Source organism: Melanostigma gelatinosum, assembly GCF_949748355.1.
Source record: "Melanostigma gelatinosum genome assembly, chromosome: 9".
Lineage (NCBI taxonomy): Eukaryota > Metazoa > Chordata > Actinopteri > Perciformes > Zoarcidae > Melanostigma > Melanostigma gelatinosum.
Window position 1 is genome coordinate 14,459,866 of NC_136642.1, and position 20,435 is coordinate 14,480,300.

At 42.0% G+C, this 20,435-nt stretch overlaps 1 protein-coding gene across 1 annotated transcript; it reads left to right on the forward strand.

The window, feature by feature from the left end:
- Positions 1–1,068: 1,068 nt before the first annotated feature.
- LOC306782547 (uncharacterized protein) lies at positions 1,069–7,143 on the forward strand. Its single transcript, XM_079275962.1, has 2 exons — positions 1,069–1,191; positions 4,531–7,143. The coding sequence occupies exon 2, from the start codon at positions 4,694–4,696 to the stop codon at positions 6,605–6,607; it is 1,914 nt and encodes a 637-aa protein (XP_079132088.1). The 5' UTR covers positions 1,069–1,191; positions 4,531–4,693; the 3' UTR covers positions 6,608–7,143.
- The last annotated feature ends 13,292 nt before the right edge of the window (positions 7,144–20,435 follow it).

Below are 20,435 nucleotides of genomic sequence, written 5' to 3' on the forward strand. Positions count from 1 at the left end.
TATATATATATATATATATATATATATATATATATATATATATATATATATATATATATATATAATATGTGTGTATATTACAGTGTAGGTGTATATATGCTCAATTAAACCCAACACCCTCTAGAAAAATTGGGCACAATAACAATCCCATAAAACTTTATTTTGGTTGATCAGAACCCTTTTTGGATATCGGTCTGCTTTGTCATTTCCTCTTTTAGCCACTATGGTCATTTTCTCAAGCTGAATAACTCTGAAATGTTTATTTCTCATGGTGCACTGACCTGGCTGCCACTGATTCACATTGATCGACACTGTATGTTCTGTATTTTTATTTTACTGTCAGGAGAGGCTAATATAAGCCTAATGAATACATAAAGTAGTTGTTATAGGCTTATTATGTTCCTAAAACACAATCCATTTTCACTTTGGTTAGATATGTTGTCAAGTATTGTGTGTATTGATTTATGATTGTCTTCATTATATTCCTTGACAAGCAGAGAGAACTGTCTCATATGTACTCCAGGCAGAATGTGGGAACCTCCCCAGTCATTTGTGATGATGTATAAATATATAATACTAGCTTTCACATCGTTATGTATTATTCAGATAATTCAGGCAGCACTTATGATACATGTGTACATTTTGTTAGCATAATAGTTTGGATGTAAACATAAATACATTATATACTTTTTTTCTATCTTTCATAAGATGGTGTGTGTGCAAGCTTTTTTTTTGTAATCCTGTCATTTTCTATCAATGATAAGATATTGTTTTATATAATTAAGCTATATTTGGGGAAAATTGACTCCAGTCAACTAACTGTGAGTGAACTGTGGGTCCGTTTCATCCAGGCCATACTCCACAGGAAAGCAATATATTCTATGAGCATGTGTTCAATAAAGCTCTGCATGCAATTGTTAGTTCGTTGAAAAATAGGTGTTCTCATTACATTTGTTTTTTTTTAAGTTAATTGTGTGGTTTATGGGCACATTTTACTACAGGGTCGGGTGTATTTTGCAACGTCACAAACGTCTGCTGCGTGCGTCATGATGTCATAGCTGTTACCATTTTAAGATGTTCCGCGAGAAATATCTCCGGCCTGCAGCGGCAGACAGCCGTCATCTAAAGAGCAGCACCGATGGGTCGCTGCACATGAAGTTCGCCTCATGCTGAGATGTGCCATGATAAGTGGTGAGTGGTGTTTACATCGAGCTGATTGCCTGAGTCCTACGTGTTTTGTTACACGTGAATAAACGTGCGTTTCTCCCCTTGATATGTAGCGTTAGTCAGCAGCAGCTAACGTTAGCTATTTCCTGAACACAATATCAGCTCCACGTCCACTTGAAACAATGTGTGCGCTGATCGTACGTGAGCTTTATCCCGTGCAATGAGCCCTCAACATGTGCGTATTAGTTTAAATTAATCTTAAACTTTGCAAATCATGCTGTCTGTTTGAAATATATCCGTCTGTGAAGGGTCCAGTCGTCCCCTGGCTGCACACATCGTCTTCTGAACACACTCGGCTGCTCGCGATCATCCTAAAATCATGCACACAGACGGAAAGTCGTCGTCTGGAAAATATCTGTCAAAGCTTTGGAGACTGAATATAGCTCCAGGACAAATGAGACAGTTTCACCTGTGCGCGTGAGCTTTAGATGTGTTGACGTTGGTAATAACACTGTCCTCATAGCGGATGCGCTCATGCTTGTTATTTAATTTTGTACAGGTATATATTTCCTTGGCGAGATAAGAGGATCCTTTATTGATTTCGGTTGTTTTCAGTGTATACCCCGATCACAATAAGCCCACATTAGAAGTAATGAAGCAATATGTGAATCTATCGGAAAATATAACCTCCACCCACGCGATTTGTTTGATATTTAGTGTCCTGTTGTGTTTCGTATGATCTGTGGAGAGCAGCATCAGGCTGGATCTGTTGTAGCAGGAGTGTGATATTGTTCAACTGTAAAGTCTAATCTGTCATTTGAAGCAATTTCTAATGTTTTTGTTTCTCCAGTTGCCTCACCTGGCAAACTGTTACCACCTGCAAATAAGGATTGTGTAAATTAGTAAAGGTTAAAAATAAAGCCAGTGACAGCTCTCGTACGATCACTCCAAATCATCATTATCAGTCCTAATCACAATGCCACAAGAAAGCATGAGTAAATACATGGTGTTCACTTCTCAAACTTCCTTTTTTTAAATGATACACAGCAGGGGTCACTGATAGGCGGATATATAATAGTGTATCTTTACCTTGCATATGTGTATTGTTGCATATTTTGCCTACTGTAGACATTTCAAGGTTCAATGATTTTTAATGCTATAAGGAAGTGTAAGTTGCCCTTGTACACATTGAAAGACTTTGCACAGGGTCAGATTTCATGGCTGTGGTTTCTTTGTCAGATTTCACTCCACAATTGGATTCTTTGTGGGTTTGTGGTTAACACCCTGAACTAGTTTGCATTGTTGGGATTGTGTATTTTGACAAGTACAATAATATTAATCTGAATACAACATTATCTTCACTTTATCAAAATTAGTTTGGTTGTAAATAAGCAATTTATTGCAAGTTGTGGTCACGACTTGTTTCCGCACACGTGATGAATCCACATTTTCCACTTTACCAAAGACAGGCAGCTTCCAGCATGCCTTGCAACCCATCTGGGGACACTATATTGGTCTGAAAGGGGCATGAGAGACTTGAACTTGGGCGACTGGCTCAGTGGTAGAGCAGGGTCGTCCTTCAATCTGAGGATCGGCAGTTCGATCCCCGGCTGCGATAGTCCATGTCGATGCATCCTTGGGCAAGACACTTAACCCCAAATTGCTCCTCCATGCTGTTTCTGCAGTGTATGAATGGGCATGAATGATTAGACAGTCCTGATGGGCAGGTGGCACCTTGCATGGTAGCCCCTGCCATCAGTGTGTGACTGGGTGTGAATGATGACATGTAGTGTGAAAGTGCTTCAAGTGATCGGAAGACTACAAAAGCGCTATACAAGTACAGTCCATTTACTTGTTTAGTCATGCAGAGGCCTTCTCTCAAGCACCTCTTTCTGCTAATATCCTTGGATGGTAGAGCCCTCAGTGATGCATTTAAATTTTTAAGGGAAACTTATTACCTTGTTTTAGTTTTACCCTTTCTAGAGGAGTTATGCATTTTGCCATAAGGGTTGGGGAAACTCTCTGTGAGCTATGTGAAACTGCAACTACTCAAGATGTAGTCCAGCATGAATGGTTTTCCTTGGGACAGCAAGGCAAAGTATCTGCCGATACTGAATGCCGACCGATACTTGTTTCTTCCTTGATAGTAAAGCTGCACAGTCCACACTTAAAGTATATTAAGATTATTCAAATTAATAAAATGTATATATTTGACTACTGGATAGCCTTGCATTGCAATATGGAAAAATTGCCTGCATCAAAGCTGATATTTTTTACAGAAAAACAAAGAATGAAAATTGTGTTTGTTGCTTTGGTGTTGCCTGAGTTACCTGAACGAAGTGTATTCCACTGAGTATTATTCTTCGTCATCTCTAAATCCATTGCACCGTTTACATGAATCTGTTGTGAAAGACCATGCACCATAAGATGAACGCAGGAGACTTTAACACGTAGCTGAAATGAAACGAGTGCACGTAAATAACATGAATAATCCGTTTGTTACTGCGTTTTTCTGTCGTTTTTTCCAAAAAGCCAGTAGTTAGGGAGGGATTCACCGATCCAACTTTATCTCTCCGGATTACGATGCCTCAGGAATCGCTCTTTCTCTTAGATTAAAACGTGCTAACATCACTGCATTGAATTCAATCATTTTTGTAACCTAGGGCCACCTAGTGCTGTGACACTAAAAATTGAGGTATCGGCTTGTCTTATCTGAATGAATGCAACTGATAGCAGAAACACTGAATTTCATTATGACATTGACAAAGAAACTGCATTTAATGTAGATCAATTACTCCATGACCAATACCTAATTTGCTAAATAAGATACCGGTGGCGATGCCAATTTGGTGTATCAGATCGGTGTTTCCCAAGTCGTCAAACAAGGTACAATGATCCAACACCAGGATGACAGGAATTGGGCCAACACAATTCTTCAAAGGCCTTTTATAAGTAGAAGAGTGAGTGGGAAAATTGTTAGGTATGCAGCCTCTTACCGTGGCTCATTGGGTTAAGAGGGTTGTCTGATAATCGACAGTTCGATCCTTGGCTGGGACGTGTCATGTGTCGAAATATCCCTGAGCAAGACACTGAACCCCTAACGGCTCCCCGGGCGCCTGTCATAGGCAGCCCACTGCTCCCTATATACAGGGATGGGTCAAATGCAGAGACAAATTTCCCCCGTACCGGGATAAATATAGTATAAAAAATAAAATATTCAGAATTAGTTAATGTGGCATCCAACTTGGATTATTTGAAATTAATGCAAAGTAATACTGCATAGTCATCTGGCATATATTTAGATATTTAGTTCGACAAATTTTGGCTTCAGTGGTTTGTTAATTCTTGTTTTTATCCCCCCAGGTGCTGATACAAAATGAAAAACCTATCAGAGGGATGATCGTTCTCGCAAGGACATTTTTTGAGAACCAGTCTGTTGGAAGAGTGGACATACCGATTCTCACATGGAAGCCAATTGTGTGGTTGTCTGGATATATCTTTACTAATACTGCAGATTGAAAAAGTGATGCCATCAGCACATCGGCAATATATATTCGTCATGGAAAATCAGAAATCAGTGAACATTATTGCTTCAACGCAGTTGAGTGGAGAATCGAGTAACTTCATCTGCACTGAATGTGGTGATGGGTTCAGGCAGTACTCTAATGTGTTGGCCCACATGTTGGCTATTCATGGACCTTTGGAGTCATTTTCCTTGGATGGCTCTTCAAATGGATTTGAAGTCCCCCGAGAATATGTGCTACAAGAAAATGGTACACTGACAGTTGTGAATGGTTTCGAGACACATTCTTCTGTAAAACCAGTATCTCCTGGAGTCCTGCCATCGCATTTCCCACCCCCCATCAAACCAGTGTCTCCAACCCTCAGGCCACAGTCTTCTCCTTATAGAGATGTGTTCAGGCCAAGGCCATCAGACTCAAACTTGGACAAGACTCGTCAGGGCCATTACCGTTGTGAAATATGTAGCAGATCATTCAACAGCCTACAGAGTTTACATCGTCACCAGCAGTATCGAAACACAGAGCGAGGTTACAAGTGCACTCTGTGCTGTAAGATCTTTGAAGGTCGACAGGACCTTAAGAAACACCTCGAAGACCATGCCAATGAAAGGTTTCACTGCTGTAGTCATTGTGGTAAGCGATTCCTGAAAGTGGATGCACTTAATGCTCATCAAAAAGAAAATCACGTCGTCCCCAAGGCTTTAGTTTTGAATAGGCAGGAAAAGAAGAACGAGAAAACATATGCTTGCAGAAAGTGCAAGTGCAATTTTTTCTGGATGTCAGACTTTCAGACGCATGCACTGCACCACTGCAAAGGAAAAGGGCCGAATGCTACTTTGGCATCCGAAATCGAAATTGAGGTGAACTCTAAGAACATAGATGTACCTCTTCAAAACTGCTACAGTAATGGTACATCTATTGATGCTAAGAATGTTGGTGGTAAAATCGTAAAGGATACTAGTGATGAGATCAACACTGAATTGTCTTCCACACCATACAGATGTGGTTTATGTGGGGATCGTTTCCAAAAATTAACCGCTCTGAAGGAGCATCATCTCACACATCAAACTCAGGCGGAAATAGATCAGCTGACTCAAGAATCACAAAAAACCTTTAAGCGAAGAATGCCACCTAAAGGCAGACGTAGAAGGGCGAGTAATCCAAATGGCAAACTGCATCCTTGCAAGCACTGTCATCGCATCTTTAATCATTCCAGTAGTTTATCCCGGCACATGAGATACCACAAGGGTACTATGCACACATGTGTATTTTGTGGTAGACATTTTCCACAGCGCTGTGATTTGAGAAGGCATATAGCCATGTACCACAAAACTGAACAGGAAAAGAAACCAGGTCCGAAACACTTGTTCACAAATCCACAAGATGGTCCTGTGCCTATTCTTAATGGCGACAAAAACTTAAGCTCTCCTGATGAGATAACCAAGAGCTCCTCTGACAATGACCAAACAGCATCATCAGAGCAACATCCAAAGGGGAAACAATCGGGCAAAGCGGGCCGAGTTAACTACAAGTGTCAGGAATGTGGAAAGCGATTTGGCCTGTTATGTGTGTACCAACGCCACTTGCGCTATCATAAAAAGGAACCTAGTAAGTGTCCGAGGTGTCCTGCTCAATTCAAGAACCCTTCATCCCTGGAGCTTCACCTTCAAAATCATCCGAGCATGGGAGAAGCTGATGATGTTGGACAAACCTCTCACGGCACTGGTTCCAGTAGGGACCCTGTCTTAGAGAAGGGTAATGCAGAGGACATAGAGGATGACTTCATGGACCATACTGAAAATGATAAAGGAAATTCTTCAGAGGTTCTCTATGAATGCACTGAGTGCACTGAGACATTCTTATGCTTGGATACGTTTCTTCAGCACCAGACTTCTCATGGCTCAGAAAACAACGGGTAACTATCCTGTCAGACCCATTTGTTATTGCCAACAATCAAGTGTTCAGTAGTTGAGTGTTTTTGACTCTCAGTAGTAATGCAACTATTTTAATAACTATTGATGTAAAGTTTAGAATGTTTCTTTTTGAATAACTACTTTTATACACACTTTTTACTTTTGGCATGAAGAGAACATTTCTGTTCATTAGTGAATTTCAGAAACCAATGGGAATCAGGAGACAAGGCTTGGATGGGGAGCATACCAAATTCATTTTGTATTAAAATAATGAAAACAAAACTTTTGACATTGGTTAATTGCAAACCTTAGTATTCTCCCACAGGGTTCAGGTACAGTTAACTGTCCTTGAACTGTACATGAGGCTTCTCATTGTATTTTAAGTGGCTACCAATGCTGTTATTGTCAATCATATTACTACATTTTCCATGATGTTTTACTTCCAATTGTTGTGATTTTGATATTGCCTGTAATAAGTGTTATGTGTATGTCTTCCTTTTGAAAGGGTAGCATTGTCACGGAGTGGATTTTTTATTGTGCCATTAAAGTTGTACAGAGAAATTATTTTATGTGCCATCAGTTTTGCTTTGACTCCCTTTTCACAGTTATCCGTCTATAAGAAAACCCCACTGGCTAAATCATTTAGTTCCTTTCTACATACTATGAAGGTATCTTATTTCTCATTTGTATTGTGTTGTACAGCAAATGAATGGCAACTGCACAGAGAGAAATCATTGTGTGGGTTGTGGATCTGAAATATTGGCACATGCATCAGCCACTCGATTTTTTAAATTCTTGACAAGGTTCTTGTGATTTTGTGAGTCTTCAAAAAAATGGTTCAGAAGAAACTATTAATGTGATTGGGTCAATATTGGTTATTATGGCCTCTATGGAAAATATCTTTGGTGACTCCTACCTAGTACTAGTATCAAAAGACACTGTGGTAGGCAGCAATGCACACTGCTAGCCTGAGTCCACAAGGTCCTGAACTGTTTAACTAAAAAGATAATGTCCATAGCAGCTTTGTGAGCATAGTGTATCCAATGACAAGCAAGATGGTGATACCTAACAACTACGGAAAAGGATGCTACACATGTTGCAATATCTTCAAAGCAGTACAGCTTACTTTGCGTGCCCTTTCTACTTAATGCCTAGAGTCAACCTTATGCCGTATCATCATAACTTTTCAATGGCGCATTTTGTATTCCTGAATTAAGTTTAATGACATCTCTATTATACTGCTCTTGCCAAATTACTAATGTAGTAACAACCATGCATCACAGCAATGTTGTCCATTTTAGATATAGTAACAGCTTATCAGAGTCGACCTTACTCCCTATTTTGCATTGTTTATACTTGAGCTTGGCAACATAGCCCTAGCCTCCGCATAGGGCTGGGCGGTATACCGGTTCAACCGGTATACCGGTTTTAATTTCCCGTACGATATGAATTTGTCATATATCGTCACACAGCCGAGACAACTTCTGTCGGTCTTCAACAGGCAGTAAAATATATTGTTCGCAGCTGACAACAATTAACAACCCACAACTAATGCTCTTTAACAAGGCAAAATGCCATGACACAACAGTTTGTGACACATAAACAATTTGTAACACTAATAATTGTACATTTATACAATTTACCCGCCGAACTGCATGCTGGGTAAAGCTCGCTAACAATCTGCTAACAGCTGGGAGAGGCTCTGTCGCACCAGTAACGTTACATTAAAGAATAGAAAAGAGCGATGCAGGATGAACAAAGACTGAACAAAAGGTATTTTGGTTACACATATGCAACGCTGATTACCATGTAATATGTGTGGTATTTGTTATAAATGTACGTTGGTACATACAGGGTAATAAGAAGCTGTACTGGGAGGTACTTAGGACCCAGGGGAATGTAGATGAAGGAAACAGGAAGTGACGGAACGGAAGACACGCCACACAAACAGCTGTTCACCGCTAGCTGGCCGGTTGACCGCAGGTTCTTTTCGGTGTTAATTAATGCTTTAATGCGGAAAAAAAATACCGTGATATACCGTGAAACCATCAGAATCTTACAAAATACCATGATATGCATTTTTGGTCATACCACCCAGCCCTACCGCCGCAGATGGTGCACGAGCATTCACAAGAATTTTTGTGTGTTGCATTATTGTCCAAAAAGCCAGAGGGTATAGCATAAGCCGGACGAGTGTAAACGGCAAAATGCCATAAACAAACCTCCACAATGCCGAGAAGGGATTGTAATTCATTGATAACTCATATCTCATATCCACTACTTGATTGCATTTATAGAAGCCAGTTGCGAAGCCTTCACGCTGTGATTCCGTCATTTTCTGGCGCGTGCCTCGAAACCAGCTCCACTACGGTGACCATTAACTACGCTTTAGACCTTGTGGCCAACCAAAGTACTGCAATCATCTGCTATGGCCAAAAAAACATTCTCATAGGCTAGCCATTGTGGAAACACCTCTTAATGAAAAACATTTACTTTGCTTCAGTATTTCTTGAAACTGAAATAATGCAGACATACTGGTTCCGTGACTTTCAGTGGAACATATTCAATATAGAGGACTGAGTGGGTGTGTTCCCTAGTTCTCTGACAACAGTGTGTAGAAGCCTGAATGCTTGGCATGTGGTATTGCTGCTTGCAGCTTTCTTAAGAACAGCTCATACTAAAAACGTAACTCTTAACATTGAGTTTCCTTGGGTCCTGAGCGAATCCACTTCCCAGCCCAAAGTTGCGTCACGTACCCGAGTCTCAGCTACTCATGGTCAGAAACACTGATGAACACAGGTGCAGACTTTATCATAAGTTTAGATAGGCAACTGCATGAGGCCCTCAACTAAAGGGGCCGCAAACAGCTATTGATAAATTATGTTTGGCCTAGATAAAACAAATATTGAATTATGTTATTATTCTTTGTACCCTTAAATAACTTACAACAGACTCCCTAAGCACTTACACAATTTTGGCAGGACAAATTTGGCAGTGCTGCTGCATTTACCTGACAGAAAAATGTTACTGGTTACGTTGCAGATTCTGACTTTAGTCACAATATACAACTATTATAATGTGATTATGATGATCATTAATCATTAAACTAAACTATCATATCAGAATTGAAAGCTTCACCTCGACAGACGTTAAGTAAATTCAAGTACATTGTGCTTGTGCCTCTCTTTCACACTACACTTCAAGAAAAATGAATGCAGGTCTTTTACTGTGTGGGATTCATAGTTTTGTGTTGAAGTGGTTAGGGCGCACATGGGTTCAAATGCCCTGAGCAGCGAGTCCCTGTTTCGATTTCAAGCTGGCGGACCATTTGCTGCATGACATTCCCCTACTCATGCTCCCCACATTTCTGGGCTCCACTGTCAATTTAAGGCATAAAATGCCAAAATAAAATATATTGATTGAAAAACCTACCACTACCACTCTGAATATAAACATTCTCATTTAGAGAAAGAAACACAAAGTCCTCAAATCACTAAATCCGCCCCTGAAAGTTGTGGCTACTCGCAGTCAGAAACACAGGTGACATGCACATAGTGGGGCTATTAATTACCAAATATGCGTATTAGTTTCTTGCTTTCACATAACCACGGTATAAAGTACAACATGGATTTAATTAGCTGAGTAACTAGTGTTGTAAATTAGTATGACAAACAATATGAGTTGCTGTTCCAGTAGGCTGTCACTCTTTGACTCTAGGGATGAGAAGAAGAGTTCGGTTGTAACATTAGTGTACCCAGTGTCCAGCAGCAAAAGTGAACTGCAGTCACAGCCTGTAAATGCCTGTTGCGGACAACAGTCAGTCCGTAGAGCCCTGAAGCACCGCCCCCGCTGCTGCACCATTCGCTTGTTTAATCAAAGTTCATGAATATAGAATAAACAATACACCTGCATGGTGTGAAGTAGATCAGATGGACAGTTCATAAGATATGTGCAGGACACACAGACAGACTGACATTCCTTGCTTGATAGTTTGAGCTGGAAGAGTTATGTACTAGCGTACTATTTGGGCACTGAGCAATACATTTATTTTGAGCCAAAAACATGTAGTAGTGTTTGAAGTCCTTCTCCTGGGACCATGCAGTTAAGCAATCAAACTTTTCCAGTCTTCTGCAAACCTTGATTTACTGTCTTTACCTATCTATGAGAGAGACATCCTGCATCGACTCTGCTACCCTTATGATTCTGCACAAGCAGTCTTGAAACTATAGGTGAGGTGAAATACTTTCTATCAACGCGATTCCCGATGCAATTGACCTTTTGCAAAGCAACGCAACCTGCTGCTAATCCATCATGCTGTCAGCTACCATGGAGCCCACACTGTCAATAACTGCACTCCCTGTATCTCATTTTAGGAAATACTAAAAAGCAATTTCATAGAGAAGCAGACGGAAAGGTTTGCATTTGAAGGATATGGCCAGGATATCAAACTGATTCGGAAGCAAAAACGTGTTAAAAAGAGAAAGATAGAAGCTAAAGCCCACAGATCACAAGTGAACCACCAACTGTCGATCGAGTCAGAGAACAATGAAATCAAGTAAAAATACTGTATATATCTCTTTCCAACTTCTGTGGGTACTGAGAATCACTATTAGATGTGCTTCAAGCACACCATTTAACCGTGACTTGCTTGAAATCCACAAAACTAGACTGAAAATAAAGTAAATCTGAAAAGATTGCTTGAGAGTCTATTGAGCACACCTGGATAGTTAAAGGACCCTGGTCAGAGCTGGCCAATGCTACTCTTATGATTGGTCAGTCTACTTTCGAGGGGCAGGACAGGACGTAGCCATTGGTCACTTGCATATCAGCAAGGAAGGTATAATTAATGCCTTGTGAGCACTGCCTTTTATACCTGTCATAAAAGCTAATAGCCAGTGGTTATTTGGACCAAGACTTCTTTTTCCGTGGGAGTTGACCTGTACGACTGGATTGTTTCACAAGTGGGCAGTTTACAATCCAATTTTAAACCAATATAAAGCAAAATCGTCAGATGGTAGCCACTGGATTCCAAGATTGCATTTAAGCCAATGCGTTTTGCCTCTTTTGCTCTTCAAATGGATGGTATACTTGACTTCAACCAAAGCCTGCTCGAAGGTGATTGGTCAATACTGCAACGGAAACCAGAACCCTTCAGATACCAAAATCTTGTCCAGTTGCCACAGCATACGAATGCCGATTCTCTTTATAGAGGCATAGATCACAATGTGTATCGATACAATAGATCACATTACATGGCAACATGCACTGTGGTCACTTTTGGCCTCCTTTGATGAAAACATTCATTAGAATTGTCTCCGATACCTTTCTGTTTGCTCTATATAATGTAACCATCTGCTGATTAAAAGGGAACTTTTTTTTCCCTCCAGGGGGCAGGCTAGTATGGTTTTGTTTGTTTTTTGTTTCTGTTTGCTCTTTGTTTTGGTCTTTCTTGCCCTTAATGATTTGCCCCATCCGCTCAGACATCAGCATACTCAGCTGCTGCAAAGCCAGGCGTTCATCCTTGTTCTATATTATGTGGCACATCTGACAGTTTTCAAAACACCCTAAGAGGATTTGTGCCTTGTCATACCCTACAATTGATGGACAGAAGAACATCCATATGTCCCTTTCTTCATATGGGCAGCCAACAGCAATGGCCTAAATGGCCTTGGGTTAAACCGGGAAATTCAACTGTTTGCTTGGTAAATAACTTGTTCTTAACAAGCCAAGAAAACAGACATGACAAAGTTCAGGTCAATAAATGATCTAAAGGCCCCGATATACTCCAAAACAAACGCAGACAGCAGACATTCAAGGGGTTCTGTATGCTAATGTGTCTGCACAGGCAGACTTGATTGAAGGCAGTACAATCAGCGTGGTCATAAGCACATGAACTGATGGGCGAACTGCCCCTTTTAGGTGACCCAAGCAAGTCCATTTGGTCCATTATAGCTTTCCCCATAATTCCCTGTGTGTCACTGGTATCTGTGTTCAGGAATTTACCATTCACTTTTGGCAATGGGTTCTTGACCTCTAGACAAAGGTCCCTGCATGACAATACCTGTGACCACTGTAGTCTGACATCCGTACATGTTATCAGTCTTGTCTTGTATGGTCAGGTGTGTTCCCATTACCAGAAAACGTTCCACCCTTGTCTGCAATTCTCACATACACAAACATACCTCTTATGAAATAGTTGCCTTGTCTTAGGTAAATCAGTAAAATGGCACATTCTAATTTACTAGAATACATTAACCAATTCAAGTGTCCTTGTCCAGATCAGTAACTTTGGTTGACTCCTAAATACAGTGTGATTACACCATATGCGTCCTCCAATGCACTTGTTACTACTGGATGCTAAACCCATAGACTGTGTATAACTCTAGACCAGCTCTATAGCTCCACTAAATCCATCCCCCCCACCACCCACTCCACAATCACCAACTGCCTCAAAGATATAAATACATGGATACAAGCAAACTTTCTCAAACTCAACAGGGACAAATCTGAAATCCTCATCATCGGCCCCAAATCCCAACACTTCTCCTTCTGCATCGATGGCACCACTGTTCCTGCTTCCACACATATCCGTAACCTTGGTATCATTTTTAACAAACCCTCTCCTTTGAACGCCACGTCAATCACATCACAAAAAAATGGCTTCTTTCATATCAAAAACATTGCCCATCTACACTTTAACACTAATCGACGCCTTCATCACCTCTCGACTCAGCCCCGCTGCAGCCGCAGCCGCAGCCTACAGCCATGCTCGACTGGACTACTGCTACAGCATCCTGTACGGCCAAAATCATCAACAAAGTACAATACATCCAGAATGCCTGGCTATCGCGTAATTGTAATATTTAACGCTCGATTGTTTGCTATTAGTCTCATGTTGAACAACGAAGGTTTAATCTAAAAACATGTCTTGTGTGATTGATAATAATAACTTTATACAACACATATAAAACCGAGCATCAAAGTGTTTCAAAGGCAAACATAAAAAGAACATAAGATATAATACAATGCAGATACAAGCACATGTCTACATAAATATATATTTACAAACACGCATGAATTTATCCGAATGAGGTCTGTAAACTACAAGTAGATCAGATTTAAATGGATGTAACTGTTTCTTTGACTTCCTGTTTTTTCTTTGAAGGCGGCTGAAAACCGCCTGCTCTCGTCCACTTTCCAGGCGAGAGAAAAGGCAAAAAAACAGACAACAGTCATGGGTGACTAAAGGACCATCTGAGGGCCACTTATGGGATTTCTGACTTTGTCGAGCACATGGTTCTGTTATTGGCAGATCCACCCTTTGGGTTCAATATCCACTGCAAAGAATGCACTGGGCTGAATAATCAAGGACAAAGTGGACAAAAGCACTTTGTTTGGGTTATGATTACATCATCCACTTACAGCTCCATGATCATCAAAAAAACCTGACTTTCCAATGTTACCAATGGATGTATCAAAAAAAATCTGCACTACATTCCAAGATGGTGCCCCATTCATTCTTCTGAAAGTTGCACACTGGGTGTATACTCCAAAAAGTTCTCCAGGGCCTTAGAGCATTTACACGAGTTTCTTCTTTTTTTGGCATATCCATCCATATCCTGACTGAATTTAGCAAACGCCACATAAATTGCGCACATGGAGGTGCTTTGAAATGCAATTCCAATTGGTTTTATGCAGATGCTTCTCAGTCGGGACGCTCTGCCGGCTTAAATTGTATTTCAAAGTGTGGAAGTGCTGAAGAATCCATGCTGCTTCTAGCTGAGAGCTATGGAGGACAACATAGAGGAGAACAACCGTCAGGGGACAGGGGCAATGAAATACATTGTCTGCTGGCACTTTCAGTTCCCCTCTGCAGCTTCCCGCCAATCACCAGCCTCCTCCGTTTCTATATTTGTCTGGTGCAACGGAGGAGTTCTGCACCGTGACTTGACAGCGTGAGAGGGCGAATGGTTCAACGTTGAAAAGTTGCATTACCAACGTAGCTTTGGAGTCACTATGGCCTAAGTCGTTAGCACAGTAACCCTTGCAGTTTGATTACTGATATCTGGACACACAAATCGGATCTGATCACTTGTAAATAACAGTGGGGGCAGTCTGTCTTAAAGATTTTATTTCAGATACAAATTGATTTGTCTGCAGTCTGGATGTAGACTTTTACTTGCATGCATTCTGGTAAGGATTACAAAGGAAACCTAATATTTGAAGTTCTGGGCGTAAAGTGTCAGTATGCTTGTCAGATGTCAGAATACCCCCCCCCCCCCCCCCCCCCCTTCCTTTGTAACTTTCACAACTATACCCTAAGGACGTAACACAGGACAAGGTTTGCGTTGCACTCACCGCTGGGTTCAGAGCATATCGCAGCACACTTCGGTTGCCAAAAACCGCAGAGGAGCCGTGCAAGCCATTACAAATAATGGGTTTCGAAGCACATTGTCTGTTGGCAGGGGTCAGAGAGGTGGAATTCAAACTTCAAACTAGTTTTTGGGATACCCCTGCCTTAAACATATGACATTGTAGAGACCACTTCTTACAGTACTTTTGGTGACATATGGGAGGTGCCCAATGCCGCCACAGTTGAGGGTTATTCACTTGTTTGGTTTAGAGGCCAGGGGCAGTACTGCATTGTAGGGAGAGGGCTTATTAGGACTTTTGAAATGTAGGGGGTTCCTTCTCTATCCCAACTCAGCATGTTACAGCCAGTTTGCTTTGAACCAGTAACTTCCGAGCCACAATCACAGCCTTCTGATAGATGGCTTTAGGTGGGGTAAGGGTAAAGTGTAGTGTTTCTACCATTTTTGGGGGTTGCAGGCAACTGTACAGCTTGGAGAATATGGATCTTAACTTCAGTGCTTGATTTTGGAAAATGAAAAATACCCAAAAAATATATAGGGAGTAGTACCATTCAGACCCATTGTTATTGCGGACTGCCACAATAGAGACAGTTTTCTAATTGGTTCTCTATCAGTGGGTGGCAGGTTTAGCGGTAAAAGCTGGTCCATATTCATTTTCATAATTTCATTGTACACTCAAATATATTCAGTGACGTAAGATCAATTGCTCTGTGATCTGCACATTCTAAGGTACACGCAAAGTAAACCAGATGGGTGCAATAACACAGCAGAAGAAATTGTCTGGTAACAGAATGACATATTCAGAGGGTCCTGTTCACCTGGTAGATACAAATGTAGCTTTGGAGTTTTTTTTCTTCTTCTCAAGAACAATGAGTTTTCTTCCTCCATGGTAAGTGGTTCTTATGTGCAACCAGCCGAAGGTTTTTTTTGTCAGACCAGAACAAGAACAGGTGGCGCCATTTTACTGCAGCCTTGAACACAAAATGGTGGTATGCAACTTAACCCTTTAAAGACCAACTACATCTAGTCCAGCAGACCAGTATGCATGTCAGATTGGTGGGTTCCCCAGTAACGTTGATCATACTCATGTATCACAAACTAAGTGGTGCCGAAACTGCACAGGGGAGCGCTGAAGCCCCACTTAGGACTTCTCTGATCAGTGCACATTACTGTCGGAGCAAGTAGTCTTCCTGTTACAGGGGCAGCTGCTGCAGCAAGAAGGGAACTGTGGCGCGGTCGCCCGGAAGGAGTCGCGCTGCTACCCCGACCGTCTCTGGCTGTGTCAGCCATAGAACACGCAGGGGCGGGCTCTCTCGGAGTACCCGCACCTTGTTATTGGTTGTGACCAGACCGTTGTGTAACGTACGCACATTTTCGGGCACATTGTCTGAAAATTGCGCAAATACAAGATAATGGAGGCGGATTTGGCTCTAACGCCGCTACGCGGGGCACAACAAGCCGTGTAGCCCACGTCGTCGTTCGGGGGAAACACTTTTTTGTTGGATTGAACGATCCCCATCGTCTCACTCTCCAGAAAGAAAGAAAAAAAGATCTTCTCCTGACGATTTTCGCCAGTAAAGACGGAAGCCATCTGCAAGGAGGACAGGGGCTTTCTTCGTGTCCTGACAAAAGAAAGACGACACGTACTGTCTTTGGAAGTGATTACTCTAAAACGAAGCCACGAAGGAACTGGTGGTGAAGCACGTGAAGAGCAACACGGGAGCACAGATCTGGTAAGAGGTCCTGCTAAAGACCAGCTGCAGAGGAGTCGTTCGCCGTTAGCTGCTGGTTATCAGTGCTAGGTAGCATGGTGCTAGCTAGTTAGCTTCACCCATAACATCAATCAGCGTCAGTGCGTGGCTAGAGTCGCACACCTAACCGCTGCTGAGGTTGTTTTTGTTGAGCCGATGTCCTCCGTCCAGTGCAGCATCTTACAATGTCACGACCAAGACGAGAACAGCACACAGCTTCCACGTTATTTCCAGTTAAAACTACAACATGGGGGGGGGGGGGGGATTAAAATGCTCCTCAGTCCATAGCATCACCGAGAATATAACCTGTTTATCTGGAAAAGTTCTGGTAATATTTGAACACCTGCTGGTTAACTTTTATAAGTCCATGGAGTGTGGCAGCTCTGTTGACCTGTGGCTTAATTGCTCTAAACGGGTTTATCAAATGCTCAGTGAACTCTTCAGCAACAAAGTCGTCGCCCTTAAGTATATTATGTATAATCTGTCCTATAAATTGGCCCAAATATATTTTACATAAATAGTTTCACTATCTCGGATGATGTATTTCTCATATCAATTCACTAGTCCTCTGGCAGGGTTGTAGTTGAAGGCGCTGATGGATGGGTGGGACCATTTATCCTAGTGTATGCACCTGAGGTCTGCTTTCCAGGTAATGAGGGAGTCTATGTTTGAAGAGTGAAAAATCCCCCCCCCCCTTTTTTTGGGCTAGTCTCTGACTAGCCTCAGCCATTCTGTCACATAGTGTTTCCTTAACATGTCTGTAATACAAAACCAGGTAAAAGGGGATTTATCTGTCCGTAAACTGAGATAAACAAGTGTCTACAACTGCACTACAGAGTACAATTTGAGCAGAGAAATTCATCATCAACAACATTTTATGTCTTACTGTGTTGTTAATGTGTTACTTTACAGAGGTCGTAGTTATGGTGTTCCACTGGACCGCATTATATTGAAATGTCCACTCGTGTTTTTAACTGGGGTGGGAAAGACACAAGTCCAGTTCAACAGCACTGCAAACTAAAACCACAACAACAAACACATAGTTATTATCACCTCTGACAGTTTCAATCAAAACAGAACATCAATATCTTTGTACAAATAATGAATTGACAACCATTATTCTCAGATATGGATTTAGAAAAATATAGTGTCATGTTTTGGCTTTTCCAAAAAAGCCATTTAAAGAGAGGAACTAATGAAAAGTTGTGATACCAGTATACCAGCATGATGTGTTAATAATCCGCAGTAATTCGGGGTGTCTCTGTACACTGGTATTGACAATAACCGTGATATTTAAAAAAGGGGAAATATTGATACAATCTTAAGAGTACACATCTAACATCATGTACATAATCCAGCACCTATTATATCCCGCTGTTGTATTGTTAGGGTTACAGACTCTCTCCACCTCCTAACACTCGTCATTTTCACAAGTGTAGTGAAAATCTGATATCACGACAGCCCTTCTTGTCATTTAGTAGGCAATCTGTGGTCTGATGTGCCTGGCTTGGGCTGGTGTTGGGCTAGGTCGCATTAGCTGTGTTCTCATTTGTTTGTTTTAAAATGTTTTTTTGAATGCCATCGTCATGAAGGAGAGTCCATTCTGTTGAACAATTGTGTACAAAAGCGATATGAGGTTTGTTGTTTGCATGCTGTAGGCCTACTCATTGCTATGCAGCAGTTTGAATTAGCATCCTCTTTTGGACACTACTCTGCGAGCTCATCACGAGCAGATCTCGCGTTCCTGTAGCTTTATTACGACGACGGTGAAGTTAGTTGGCAGTTGATATTTTAACACCATGACATGGTGTGCTCTAGCTGACCTGCTTCAATCCTACCACTCAAGACCAGAGCTGACATAGAGGCAACATAGCATGTCACAGGTCAACAGCAACGAGCAAGGGCACAGCGAGGGATACAGTACTCGTCCGTGTCTACCCAGAAGATCGCCTGGGTGAGGCATCGTGTTTTCTGCAAGAGAGTATTAACTTTCAATGCTTTTCTGTCCTCGTGTGTGGTACACCATGTAAACATAGTGGCTCACATAAGAAAGGCTGTAAATCATCACAATTGAGCATTCTTCTTGGAGATCCAAAATATTAGATGCATCCTATTGGCTCACACGAGTCTTCTGCATTCTGCTGTTTTGCTGTTGAGTGTGCTACACACCACTGCCAGGTGTCACAGGCACCGTTTTAGTGGCTGCCTCTGCCATTCCTGTCAAGGCCAAGCAGTTCAGTAGCTATTGCAGATGCAGATAGCCCTCAGTGAGTGGTGGGGGGGGATGCGTAAATTGCTTGTGCCACTTCTAACTGGAGGAGGAGGCTCTGCCAGCATGACAACCAGTACTCACCTTGCCCCGCTAGCTGTTGTCATGTGCTGACGAGCCCGATCAACTCGTCTGTTTTCAACTGTCAATTCATCTACACGACACCGCCAAGACCAGTTGAAATGGCATGTTTTACGGTGTTGTGCTTAAATTGATTTTCCTGTATGTGTCGTATGCCACCTTGTGTTTTTATAGAACAGGATTCCCTCCTCTTGTTTCTACCCCTCTGCAGCTGTGCAATAAAAAGGTGTAACAAAAGGAAATTAGACTGTTTGGAAGATGTTGGAAGGTACCCGTTTGTCTGATTCAGACCTCGGGGTCTTCACACATCTTTTGTTCTCTGGGCTCAGTTTTAATGTAGCTCACCACTTTGACAACATTAAGGAGTTTGAAGTTGCACTTCATACCTTGTCCTTTTTCTAATGAGGACTCATCCATCCAAAAATGCATGTTATGGTTTCCTCTGTAGATCAGCATTGACTACACATCTTGTGAACAAGCTCAGTAATCACGTTTGATTTCAGGTAAAACCCTTCTTTAGTTTAGAGCAGGGATTCCCAAAGTGGGGTGCGCGAGCTGCCTCTAGGGGGTGCGCGAGAGGAAAAATGTAATGGTGGTCTAATGGTGTAGTCCTGTCTCCTAAAAATTGCGGCCTGTTCCGAGGGCTGACAGACCTGACGATCGGGTGCCTCGTGGCGGGGGCGGCTGGAGACCTCGCGTCCGGCGCCAACGGGTGAGCGCCCGCCACTCGGAACCATAAAACCAAGTCCCGGATTTGACCCGGGGGATATTCTGGAGGTATTGTGACCGGGTGATGTGCCTCGTTGCTGGGGAGGTATGAGCCGAGAGTGGCGGGGTGTTATGGAGGTATATATTACAACTCGGTGTTGTTCCCGTGCGTGGATGAGCGCTTTTATGCCGGAGACAGGCGGCGTGTTGTGGTAGTATTCTGAATGCGTAATAGGGAGAAGGAGAGGCGGTGGTGGAGAGGGAAAAAAATGTTAAAGAGATGGTGGAATGTATGATTGGAGAGAGGGAAGCAAACAAGTTGGATGTGATCCCGGTGTCCAACCACACTGTGTCGCCGCATCGATGCTTTGTCCGAAGACATCCTGGCTACATTAATCGGTCGCGTGAAGAAGAGTGAGTTTTACTCTCTGCAAGTAGACGAGCCTACAGATGTGGCCAATCTGGCCAATCTTCTGGTGAACGTCCGTTACCGTTTCGAAGGCACGGTGCAGGAAGTTTTTTTTGTCTTTTCTATCTTGTAAACAAACTCCACGCGGGAGCAAACTGTTCTCATTAGTCCGATTTTTATGCGGCTATAAATAGGCTCTGTTGCTTTTTTTTTTTTTAGAAGGGGGTGCGTGGCCTTAAAAGTT